Source organism: Myotis davidii, unplaced genomic scaffold, assembly GCF_000327345.1.
Source record: "Myotis davidii unplaced genomic scaffold, ASM32734v1 scaffold847, whole genome shotgun sequence".
NCBI lineage: Eukaryota > Metazoa > Chordata > Mammalia > Chiroptera > Vespertilionidae > Myotis > Myotis davidii.
In genome coordinates this window covers 2087101-2100964 of record NW_006298049.1, presented here as the reverse complement: position 1 = coordinate 2100964, position 13864 = coordinate 2087101, and the positions used below count along the sequence as shown (strand labels likewise).

Here is a 13864-nt window from a genome sequence, read left to right as displayed (position 1 = left end):
TAAAATTAAAAAGCCAACAATCTAAATCAGGGGTGGGGGACATCTGGCCCGCCAGCCTTATTTGGTCTGGCCCTGCCAAGGCATTAGGGATGACTTAATTAAATGTTTGACCAAATTAGCAACTAATTTTTAAGTTGATAATTTTGTATGGCCTGGGAATGATGTTTTAAACATCCAAATGGCCCTTGGCAAAAAAAAGGTTCCCCACCCCTAACCTAAATACAAGTTCATCTTGGTTATTAAATAGTTTACTTACTAAATAAAGAACCTTAAGGACTGTGATAAATGTACTCTTACAAAAGACAAGAATATATGTAGAACTGAATCAAACAGATTTTATTCAACTTTTTAGGATGAGGAAAACAAACGATATAAAATAAGTCATAGAAATGTACTACTATCTCAAACCATTTTCAATGTTTTATAAAATGCTCACACAACAAATATGAAAAGTTACAACACACTTATAACTTCTGTTGCAATAAATGCAACATTAACAAACATACAAATTTCTTCTGTACCAATCTTAAAGTACAAATACTGAGTTACTAATTTTTGTTATTCATATATGTTTTTATTCATGACTTTTAATGAGATCATTGCCAATACATACATTATTTTCCTTAACTTTATTTTTACATTAAGCCAATGTCTGTCATGCAGCCATCAAAATCCTCACAGTAAATTACACAGGTTTGTAGTCTAATTTTGACTCTAGCTTCTTAGAATCAGCCACTTTTCTGACTGCTTTCATGAAGTCTTCCTGTACTACAAAATCATGATCAGCACGAATTGCAAACATACCTGTGGAAAACAAAATAATGTGATTGCTTTATATAATATGTGAATTATCCTATCCTATATAATAAAAGCCTAATATGCAAATCGAACCAACGGGGAACGACCAGCAGAATGATCAGTCACTATGACATGCACTGACCACCAGGGAGCAGATGCTCAATGCATGAGCTGCCCCCCAGCCCACAGGCCCCTCCCACAGAGGGAGGCGACCTGCAGCAGCGGTGGGGCAGGGGAAACTAAATAATGTTATTCTATGGAGTACTAGTAAAGTTGAAGGAGCGTAGATTTACTACTTCTGAATCAGCAGTTCTGATCTGTTAAAAATCACTATCACTGTTCAATGACTTTCCAGCTATCATGAACATTATTTTCCAAATCAAAAGCTAGAAAACAAGATTAATTATCTGAATATTCTAAATCACACAACCCCTGTAACAAATGGCATCTTGAAAAAACAAAACAAAATCCAAGTATAAACAAAACATACACATTTTAAGCATCAGTTTCTTAACTCTACAGGTAGCAATTCCCTAGAAGGAAGTAACCCATGTATGGTTTGGGAAAACACAAAACACCTCCAGTAATTCTGATAGCCTTGTTAATAATCAAAAGGTTAGAGAGCAGGAATTTTTAGAAAGTGAACAGTACGCTTTAACATAACTCAATGCCATTATTCATGTATTAAAATTACCTTAATTATATACAAATTGATTGATAACTTCTCCATTCAAGTATTGTAATTCAATTTTTTCCTTCAAGTTTTTGACACGTTACTTGTCAAATAACTGAAGGCAAGTTATTTTTCCAAACCTTGTGAATCCAAATCATTGCTTAGTAAGTGAATGAATCTGAGATGTAGTCTAATCTAGAAAGTATGATAATCTCTGGATTTGAAAGGAAAAGACAACTATAACTGGATATAGTGTATTTTAACCTACAGGAAGATATGTTAACAAAAATACTCCAAAGAATTTCAATATGTCTCCAAATATCAATGTTCCACCATTAAAAAGCTAAAAGCTTTGTTGGAAATAGCTAAAAATCATTCCTTTATATATGATGAAAAAATGGAGATCATCATAATTGGATGATATCAGCCTTTAAGATTATGACATTCCCAAGGACAAATCTCCTCCAATGGGGGATGAGAGCTTTTGTTTGGATTCCATTTTAACTAAAGCAATCTTTTGATAATTTGGTCAATGGAGACTTTGGAAAGAGAATGTCATAAATTACTTTAAGTAATTCAAACCACATGATAGTTTACCTATTAAATATTATTTTCTGCTCATTATTAAGTCTTTGTGAGCATGATTTACTCTGATTCAAACTGAATTTCTAGATTTGAACATCTTCTGATTCAGATACAGAGTCACAGTATACCCACAAAGATACTCTTACGGAAAAGCCATGCCTTTAAATACTGTGTGAATGTATAAGAAATGTTAAAATAAGGCCAAAGGTGATATGGAAAAAGAGGAAATCAGACATTGTAACACTTATCATAGAAATCAACTTTTTTGATTTTCAGATTCTGTGTGGAGGATGAAAATTAATTGACTATTATGTGGGGTATTAAAGCCACTTGGTACCAGAAATAAAAAAAGGATCACACAACCCATAGAGAAAATTCTATTTAAAATGATTACATTTACACAAGCTGTACGAACACAAAATTCATAAATCAAACTTTCAAAGCTGACAGACTAGCATCAGAAAACATGTCATCCACATTGGAGATTTCTCTGGTGCTGGCCTAGTCTCATTTCAGCCACGGGTGGGGGTGCACAGTTCTGTATAGCCTCAGACTTACTTCAGGGACCAGTATTCTATCACATGCATGTCTTTCCACACTCTACCCTAGGCATCCAAAGTGCAAAAGAGTTAACATTCTCAAGGACAAATCTCATCCAATGGGGGATGAGAGCTGGTAAATAAATGCCAATCTCCCAATATTTCAGCTGGATAATGCTAAATGGCATTCTGGTATGTATCTCTGGATCTCATCAAAATCAGCCCTCCCTTGCTTAGAGCAGCTACCTCAATGGTGCACCCTTATAATAGCATTTCCTTTTCCCATAGTATGTGCCCTGTTCCCTCCTGCTTCTTGGAATCATTCTTCTCCACCCCTACCACCCCCCCCCAAAAAAAAAAACAACCACCCAACTCCTTACAAAGCCCAGGCTCTGCTTTTAGACAAACTCAACACATTTTGAGCAAATTAAATCAAATCAATAGTAAACACTATACTTTAAAAGCATACCTGCTTCAGTACAAACATTTCTCAGGTCTGCTCCATTAAAACCATCTGAGAGCTTCACAATTGCTTCATAATCTGGTTAGGAAAAAGCACTGGAAATTAATTTTTTTAAAAAGATGTTTTTGATTCATGCTCATAAATGGAAAATTTAAACTAAAGAGCCTACTTTGAATTTGGTCAGCTAGGCATCAACTCTGTTAACATTACACAATACTAACAACCAAAAACTATATTCTAAGTAAACCAACACCAAGAAGAAATAAACATACTTCTGAAACTTTAAAACCAAGAAATATCCTCAATATCTGAAAACATCTTTAAAAAAGTTATACACATGTGAACTTTAGATTATCTGTCAAGCTATAACTCATTAAAACTGTAACCAAATATTTAATTTGAATAAACCAAGACACTAAACAACTGTAGCAACAATGGAATTTAATCTCATAAGCCAAATATAAATATACCAAAAATAGTCATCAGATACAATTTTATCATATGGAATTTTCAAATGCTAAATTAAGCACCGGTAGCTTTTCTGTGGTTTTTTTTTGTGTAGGCTCGAGTGGTATCAGATCTATGATAACAACTATTAAGTAACCTTTCTATGACAGACTTAAAATGAAGAACTAATAGCAGTAATGGACTTGATATGGAATAGAAAGAGAAACAACTGCTACAATGTAACTCTGATGGGACACCCATTATCAGGCAATCTAGAGTATGTCAATCTCTATTAAAAATTATACAGATATCCCAGTCAGCGTGGATGAGACTGGACCAATGAACCAGAAGTCAGTTCAATTCCCAGCTGGGGCACATGTCCAGGCTGTGAGCTCAATCCCCAGTGAGGGGCATGCAGGAGGCAACCAATCAATGGTTCTCTCTCATCATTGAAGTTTCTATCTCTCTCTCCCTCTCCCTTCCTCTCTGAAATCAATTTTAAAATTTTTTTTAAAAGAATCATACAGATAATTCATTAATTAGCTTCATTCAGGTCCAAATTATAAACTTCCTGAGAATGGGAATTCCCAAGGTTAACACAACATCTGGTACCGAGCAAGAGCTCAGTATCGGAAACCTATAAATTGACATTTTTAGTTCAGCTCATCTTTACAGCTCAAAATTCTTTCACATGAGCAATGAAAATATTAAGAGGCAGTAATCAACTATTTGTAATTATTCTGGACCATTAATTTCTAAAGGGCTTTTAGTACAATTACTAGATTCCCGTAGTCCAGGGGTCAGCATACTTTCTGTAATGGGCCAGATAGTAAATATTTTTAAGGCTTTGCAGGCCATATGGTCTCTGTCAAAACTACTCATTTCTGCCCTGGCGGGGTGGTTCAGTTGGTTGGAGGTCATCCATACTCCAAAAGGTTATGGGTTTGATTCCCAGTCAGGGCATATAACTAGTTTGCAGGCTTGCAGGCCTGATCCCCAGTCGGAGGCAACCCATCGATTTTTCTCTCAGACAATGATACTTCTCTCTCTCTCTCTCTCTCTCTCTCTCTCTCTCTCTCTCTTCCTCTCTCTAAAATTCAAAAGCATATCCTTAGGTGAGGATTAAAGAAAGAAAAACAACTACTAATTTCTGCTATTATGGTGGGAAAGCAATCATAGACAAAAGACAGATAAATGGTTGTGTTATAATATAAATTTATTTACAAATTAATTTTTTATTCTACAAAAACAGAAGGCAGAATTTGGCCTACAAGCCATGGTTTGCTGGCCTCTACCCTAGTCTAGTCTTTCAAATCTATAGAAAACTATTTTATAATTTGTCCTCTGTCCTCAAATTTCTAACATTCCTTTCCAATCTTCACTCTGAACTTGCTTCCTATTTCATTTAGAAAATAAAAGTATTCAGAAGAAAAATTCTACAAGTTCCTTCCATATTTGAGAAACTGTCATCATAAACATCTATAATAGTCTGCCTTCCCTCCTATTCTTGTAAATGAAGTCTATATTCATAGACAGTGCCAACCTCTCTTCAAGGAAAGTGCACTATTAATTTCTCATTCTAGATCCCATCAGCATAAAAATTAAATTCTTGTATCTTAAAAGAAAACTCCCCCAAATCCTCATCTCCATTTCTGATACAGTTCTACTTCCCTTCTCCTCTTTCCTACAGATTTCTTTGAAAGAAATGTCTAAACTCAATGTCTCTCCTCCCAATCTCTCTGAAACCCCATCTGAAGTAGGCTTTCATTCCCAATTCCCACCACCCCAAAGAAACTGCTTTTGATAAGGTCACCAATGATCTCCAAAAATCCAAAGGTCCATTCTCAGACCTCTTATCTAACCCACTATCAGCATTTGATAGGGAATTAATTCTTCCTATTAACCATTCACTCATCTTCAGGACACCACCAGCTTCTGGTTCTACTCCTGCCTCTGGGACACCTTCGCCGTCTCCTTTAATGGTTCTGCATCTCAACTTCCTAATGTCAGAATTAGCTCAGTTTTTGAAGCTCTCCTCTATTCACATTCACTTCCTCAGAAATCTGATCTAATCTCAAGACTTAAACAATCATTTTTATGCTATTATCCACATTTGTATCTCCAGCACAGACCACCCCCAAAGAACTATTGATGCATATAGAATTACTAATCAATATCTTTATTTGGGTATCTAATTGGCATCTCAAATTTAATATACCCAGAATTAAACTCATTCTCTCTTTAAAACCTAATCTTTCCAGTCTCCCCGTGTTTTTATTTGATGGTAATTTCAGCTTTTCAGTTGTGTGAGTAAAAAACCTAGGTCTTCCTGGTTCTTCCCTTTAGTTCACACCCCACATCCAGTTCATTAGCAAATTCTGTCACCTCTATTTTAAAAATACATCCAGAGAAGTTACAGTTTCATCTGTAAAGAGTTAATAATTATTGAGGCTGGGGGATGAGTGAGTACCTAGGGTTAGAAGTTCATTATACTCTTATCTCTCCTTTGATGTATTTCTAATTTTCTACAATAAAAAGTTAAAACATAACAAAGTAAAATAATTCCTTTGCTTACAATCCTCCAATGGCATCCATATCTTCACAAATAAAAGTCAAAGTTCCTACAGGATGGCATCAATAAGGCTCTACACAATCTGGTCCCTATTACTTCTATGATTTCACTTAGTACTAATGCCCCATTTACTCTGCCACAGACACCTTGCCTCTTTACTGCCCCTAGAATGTTCCAGACATGCATCTGCTTTAAAGTCTTCTTACTTGCTACTCACTCTGCATGATTTTCCCCCAAATATTTCTATCTAACTCCTTCACATTTGCAGATCATTGCTTAAAAATCAACCTCTTCGTAAGGCCTTCCCCCTCCCCATTTCCTTTTAAACACACGCACCCACACACACATGCACACCTGCTCCTGGCATTACCTAGTCCCCTTTTCTTGCTTTATTTTTTTCTCCACAGCACTTACCATCATCTAGTACACTATATGTTTTATTCACTTTATCTATCGTTCCTGACAAGAATGTAAGTTCTATAAAGGCAGGAGTTGGTCAGTTTTGTTCACAGCTATATCCCCAGCACTTAAAACAATTCCTAACATACATTAGATGATCAATAAATATTAGCCAAATTTAAGACCACTATGTTTGCTAAATTTAAATCTAAATATTCGATAGGCTACCAATGATATACAATAGCCTTTTGCTTCATTTACCAAATGTAAATAATATATAAAAATAGGTTATTTTCTTACCTATTTCACCATGCTTTGTAATGGGACCTGCATGGATTTTCAATATATCTAATCTTGCTTAGCCTCTGGGGGTGACCTCTCTGGTATAATATCTTGGTTCTTATCATAGTAAATTCAAGCAAGTTGTTTTGAATTGGGCTCCCAGCAGGATTGACCATCTCAGGAAACCAGGAATGAGGATTCTATCATTTCAGTCTCCCCCAGGGCTTGCAAGGCTCTGGTGTGAAGTTGAGTGTCACTAACTCTGTTACTGGCACTAACAGTTAATAAGAGGACGTAGCTCTAACCGGTTTGGCTCAGTGGATAGAGCGCGGGCCTGTGGACTGAAGGTCCCAGGTTAGATTCCAGTCAAGGCCTGGGTTGAAGACTCAATTCCCGGTAGGGGGCGTGCAGGAGGCAGCTGATCAATGATTCTCTCTCATCATTGATTAATGTTTCTCTCTCTCTCTCTTCTTCTCCCTTCCTCTCTGAAATCAATAAAAACATATTTAAAAAAAAGAGAGAGAGAGAGAGAACTGAACATAGACAAAGGGAAATGGAGAGCAAGTAAAGAGCCTTAACTCACGTATTTTTCTATCTAATCTTCCTGGACGAAGCAAAGCAGGATCCAGTGTATCTGGTCTGTTTGTAGCCATGATCATTTTAACTCTATGTAGAGTATCAAATCCATCCATTTGATTCAGTAACTAAGAATATATTTATAAAAATTATAGACAGATTTTACAAAACATCCCAATCATTAAAAAATATACAGGCACAATTTTTATATGCCTAATACCATGAAATGTATTGCCTACAGATAATCTTCAAAATCATCATTTCACGGAACCCAATTTTTTTCTCTTATATTACGGAATATACTTTCCATCTTCAAAGTTTCAAGATTATTTCACTATGTATCTTTTTATAGCTATTAGGTAGTTTTACTAAGTCTGGAAGTTTCCATCCGGTCAAAAATTATGAACTAAATTATGTGGATCTGATTTCCAATGTTCAAGTTTTTTTCACTTCATTACTTTTAAAAATAAAAACTAATAATAAAGCCCTGACTGGTTTAGCTCAGTGGATAGAGCGTCGGCCTACGGACTGAAGGGTCCCGGGTTCGATTCCAGTCAAGGGTATGTATCTCGGTTGTGGGCACATCCCCACAGTAGGGGTGTACAGGAGGCAGCTGATTGATGTTTCTCTCTCATCAATGTTTCTAACTCTCTATCCCTCTCCCTTCCTCCCTGGAAAAAATTAATAAAATATATAAAATTAAAAAAAAACAACTAATAATAAAATCTAACATATAAAGTGCTTATGGTATGTCTGACATAAAATTTACATTATGACAACTGGATATAATGATTATCCTACAAATCTGATAATAAATCCATTAAATATCTTTTCAAATAACTCTACTACACATAGAAATATGAGACACTAAACATTTTTTTATTCCTAAAGCTTTCTTGCATACATGCTGAAAACCTAATTGCAGTCAACAAACTTTTAAAAATATAGCTAGCCTCACATGTCTATTTCTTTCACAAAATACGTTAGCTAACATAAATTTAATGAATAAAACTAGTATCAGTGTTGTTTTAAAATACCTCAATTTAAGGTTTCTAAGAGACTCTATAATTTTAAAATACTGTATACCTTGTGAACAAATGATTTAATTTATGAAAAGTAATTTTCAAATACCCATTCTCAGACAGAATTTGACACTGCATTACCTATGCTACCTACCTTCTATTTGTAGAAGTGGGAAATGTATTTTAGGATCTTGCTATCACTTTCAGATTTTTAAGTGGAGAAAGGCTTAAGTATATTCTTAAGTATATTCTTCATTTAAACTGTACATATTTGACCTTCAATTATCCAATGTTCACTTCTTTATTCAATAAACATTGATTTCTTTATAAAACCCCTTTACCAAATATTACCTCCATTAAAGTTCTCTGAATCTCTCTATCAGCTGAAGTACCCTCAGAAAACCGACGACCACCTAAAAAAATGACATGGAATTTCATATGCGTTACTCTTTTCTTCTATAAACATCATTTAAGACAAAATATGACTAGTGGATAGGGTTAAAACCAGTAAGGTGAAAATTAAGTAGTAAGAATTATACTGACAAAGTCAATGAGTTTAGTATAATATTTCTTATTTTTCAATGTCAACATCCAATTCATTTTGCTACTTCATAGAAGTTTCAATGAGAGGCGAGGGGAAAAAGTTCTTTTAAATTAAAAAAAATTTTCCTAACACTTTAAAAAAAAGTTTAAATTTTTAAAGATGTAACTCTTGCATTGACTGGGTGGCTCAGTTGGAAAGATGGCAAGTTCGATTTCCAGTCCAGGAGCAAACAGGAGGCAACCGATTGATGTTAACATAGATCTCTCCCTTCTTCGGGTGAGGATGAAAAGAAAAAAAACAAGTTACTCTTACCAATAGCATCTATTTCATCCATAAAAATGATGCATGGCTGATGGTCTCTGGCATAATTAAACATTTCTCTGATCAAACGAGCACTTTCACCAATGTACTTGTCTACAATAGAACTAGATACAACCTGGTTAAAGAAAAAACATTACGGTAAACATAAGATAATTCAAATAAAATTTAATTTCAACATCTACAAAAAAGAATCTTCCCTTTACCTTTAAGAAATTGCAGTCTAGCTGGCTAGCAACAGCTCGTGCCAAGAGTGTTTTTCCTGTACCTAGGAATGGCAAAAGAAGTCTTAATTAGATGGAAAGTAAAACAAACTTTCAAAAGCCTTTTAAGATTGTAATCCTTTGGATAGTAAATGCTGCAAAATGGAAGCTAAATCCTAAACAGAATTTTCAGTGAAAATTCCATAATACTTTTACTTTCAATATTAAAATTTTTAATTTTATTCAAAATATCTCTTGTAATTTTATTTTAAGCACACCAAATACAATAAATTTAGAAATATGTCAGCCCCTGGCTGGTTTCTCAGTGGTTAAAGCATTGGCCTGCAGCCAGCAGCCTGAAGGGTTGTGGGTTCAATTCTGTTCAAGGGACATACCTCAGTTGCAAGCTTGATCCCCAGGCCAGTTGGGGTTGGGACACATGTAGGAGGCAACCAGTCATTGTGTCCCTCTCACATTGATGTTTCTCTCTGTCTCTCCCTCTCCCACTCTCTCTAAAAAAATATATACATCAATGGAAGAAATATCCTTGGGTGGGGATTAATAAAAAAATAAAACTATATTAAACCCTATTTACAGATTACAATAGAAACTTGTTACATTAAAACACATTGGTCTCTTCTGCACACAAAATGGATCTTTAACCCATGCATGATATTATATATCAAGTATCGATTATTTAGAAACTATTCGTTCAGTGAGTTTTGAAAATCTCCAAAACGTTGGTATTTTTCATTATACAATACTAAAAAGACCACATTTGCTAATATCATCACCAATTCATCCTTTTAAGTATGTAATAGAAAGCTGTCAAGCTCATAATGCCAGATGTAAGGTTTTAAAACTCTAATTTTCCCTTGAAAGGTTAAATTTTATCACTGGCTACAAATGGTGTCAGTTGTTTTCTTTATGACAGGCAAACTTCATTTACTTTTGAAAAGCATGTGCCAGATAACCAATAACCAGTCTGAACAACCAATAACAGTCTGATAACCACAGACTATCTAAAAATTATCCTTTCAGCTAATTCAGCTAGCAACTCAAATAATTGCACAAAAGATTAACTATCCTATTCAATATGCAGAAGTACTTTATATGTATTTTCCATGTCATCACACAGAATAAAAATATTATTCAAGTATCAACATTTAATAACAATAATTTTTACTACTTCACCAAGGACATTTTAAAGTGAAACTGGCATTTTAATACTGCAAGTGTGAACAGTCAAAAACACATTGACTACTAGCACCATTGTGTGTCACTGACTTAACTAATCAAGCTACATGAGCAGTTTTACCCTTTGCAATTGCACCATCAGCACAGACACCAACACAGTGAAAAAGGCAACTAAGATCTTAGCATTATGAAACTAAGTTGTGACCTTGCAAATTTCCAACAAGTGTCTAACGACACCCAGAGGTCTGTGAACCATATAGGACAATACACTAGAACAGTGAGGGCGAACCTTTTGAGCTCGGCGTGTCAGCATTTTGAAAAACCCTAACTTAACTCTGGTGCTGTGTCACATATAGAAATTTTTTGATATTTTCAACCATAGTAAAACAAAGACTTACATTTTTGACATTTATTTTATATTTTTAAACGCCACTTAACAAAGAAAAATCAACCAAAAAAATGAGTTCGCGTGTCACCTCTGACACGCGTGTCATAGGTTCGCCATCACTGCACTAGAATTATAGGGCATGTTAAGAACCACACAGGTCTACTAATGTGTGGGTTTTTCTCAGTAAGTACCAATACTGCTTTCATTTGCAGTTGGGAATCTGCACACAGGGAGATTGATCTATGCCATTTCATGTAAGGGACTTGAGCATCTGCACATTGTGGTGTCCCTGTGGGTCCTAGAACCAGTGCCTGAGGATACCAAGGGATTTTAAGTTATATGCAGATTTTTGACTGTGTGTGTGTGTGTGTGTGTGTGTGTGTGTTGGGGGGGGGTCAGCGCCTCCAATACGATGTTGCTCAAGGGTCAATTGTGTATCCTATGTATGAGGCCCAAGGGGACTAAGCATGCTGAGAGACAGCAGACACACATCTTCTATCTCTCCTTACCCCCAACAGTGTGGAGGTTGGAATTGCCCACATGAAATTTCCAACTTATTTTTTTATTCCTTGATTCATTCATTCGTGAGGTGGACATAATTAATACCAACCTGGTGGTCCATATAGCAAACAGCCTTTTGGAGGTATTATTCCTACACGTTGGAATAATTCTGGGTTTGTAAGAGGTAATTCTATCACCTAGAAAAGAAGTTGCATGTTTCTTAAACATTGGTAAAGATTTTGATGTACTTTCAAATAGTTTAAGTAAAAGTATCAGTATAGTTAGGTATACACATCACAATTCATAATAGAGCTAGAATCCCATGTTATGTAAAACTATTTATATTAGAGGTTTCTCTTAGATATCTCTTACATCTAAAAAATATTAAATATTTTTAAATTAATTAATTAAAGTGTGTGGTTATTTTAACAAACTACACTCTTGACTAGAGTGATGGTTATATAGGTATATAATCTGTCCAAACACATTTGAACTGTGCACTTTAAATCTATGATTTTTTTTAACACTCATCTGAGGATATTTTCCCATTGATTTTTAGAGGAAGTAGAAGAGAGAGGAAAAGGCAGAGAGAAATACATCAGTTGGGTTACCTCCTGCACTGCAGGCCTAGGTGGAGCCTGCAACAGAGGTACATGCCCTTGTTGGAATCAAACCCGGGACCCTTTGGTCTGCAGGCTGACTTTCTATTCACTGAGCCAAACTAACTCGGGCTAAATCTATGCATCTTATTTAATGTAAGTTATACCTCAATGAAAAAAAATTTCACTACAATAGCAATCAGTTAAGCATCAAAATCAAAAGACATATACTATTTTGCATTTGGGTCTCCTCTGGGTTAAGACGAGGACCCATCGCCCGTCCTGGTGGGCCCGGCAACGTCTTGGTAAACAGGCTGATGAACCCAGACCCGTTTGGGTCAGTGCCTTCGTCCAGTGACCCAGCCCTGGCGGTGCCACCCCGGGTCAGGACCAGGATGCTGGCCGATCCTTTACAGGAACTGGAGTGTGGGGGTCACCTCTGACACGTGTGTCATAGGTTCACCATCACTGCTCTAGTACAAAATAATTCTAAAATGGGGAATTTGGTAAGTTATAACTGCCACTAAGTAAAAAAGTATATAAAACTTCCATATTTAAGCCACCTTAAAGCCAGTATTTTTCTTAAACAGCAGTAAACAGCTTTACCAAAAGAAAATATTTAGGGCACAGGTAACTTACTCTACTATAAGGGTGGGAAGCTAACAATAATAAGGGTATGGGAAAAACTATATTACACATTATCTAAATGTGCTTTGACCAAATAACCTGCTATGATAATAAAATCACAGAGGAATGAGCATTGAATTATATCAATTACTAGAGGACTAGTGCACGAAGTTCATGCACGGGTAGGGTCCCTAGGTCTGGCTGGCGATCAGGGCCTATAAGGGCCTTCTGGCTGCTGGCTGGGGCCTTCCTTTATTCCGTGCCACCCCCTGGTGGTCAGCACACGTCATAGTGAGCAATCGAATTCCCACTTGAACCCCGAGGGATACTTTGCATATTAGCCTTTTATATATGTAAAAAATAAATATATAGAAGATAGATTCTCAGTCAAAAAGAGAAGGATTTTTCTAACATCAAATTATCTCCACATTAACAAACACATATAATTTTCACAGCTAGAAATTCAGTACAGTTCTTCTCAGCAAGAATATTAAATGTATAATATTCAGTAACCACTATTTGGACAAAGTAATTTTTCATCCCTTTTCTCCCTTCAGGAAAGTTCAGAAACAAAGCATACACTACCAACCTCTCTTAATTCCCGAATCTGTTCTGATAGCCCTCCAATCTCAGAATAGGACACATTCCCAGGGTCTTCATGAGACATGTTGTAAACCAATGGATCCACCTCTCTTGGCAAATACCTATAATGACAAGGTATGTATTTTTCTTTTTAAAATGAATTTTCTCTCAGCCTACAGATAAGAGTATAAATGCTGCAAGCACATTTAGGTGATTTTATTTAAAAATGTTTAAACTAATTAGAAATTAGTAAAAGGAGAAGTGGCAAAATATTCAGTGATCTCTAAAAACATATTTTGGACAAAATTTTCCCTCTGTGAAAATAAACTAATTAGAATCAGAAACTTACCTCATGATAGTTAGTGTAGTCATATCCAAAGCAACTCTTGTTCCTGGCTTCAGCTTACTTTTGTCAAGCTAATTTTGTAAAACAAAAGGAGTTAAACTCTTAAAAAGGGGAGAATATGTAGAAGCCAAATAATCATTTTTACCCTGCAGAGAGAACACTAATATTAGATCATTAGCACCATGCCATCAGAAGGCTATAAA

General features: G+C 35.6%; 1 protein-coding gene across 1 annotated transcript in view; it reads right to left on the bottom strand.

The window, feature by feature from the left end:
- Positions 1 to 315: 315 nt before the first annotated feature.
- The window catches only part of PSMC6 (proteasome 26S subunit, ATPase 6), a 32823-nt gene continuing 19274 nt past the window's right edge, over positions 316 to 13864 (bottom strand). The window contains 10 exon segments of the mRNA XM_006773791.2: positions 316 to 804; positions 3065 to 3136; positions 6777 to 6856; positions 7338 to 7462; positions 8708 to 8769; positions 9213 to 9336; positions 9425 to 9486; positions 11617 to 11704; positions 13323 to 13437; positions 13665 to 13732. Of these exon segments, the coding sequence (XP_006773854.2) occupies positions 686 to 804; positions 3065 to 3136; positions 6777 to 6856; positions 7338 to 7462; positions 8708 to 8769; positions 9213 to 9336; positions 9425 to 9486; positions 11617 to 11704; positions 13323 to 13437; positions 13665 to 13732 (915 nt within the window). The 3' untranslated portion in view covers positions 316 to 685.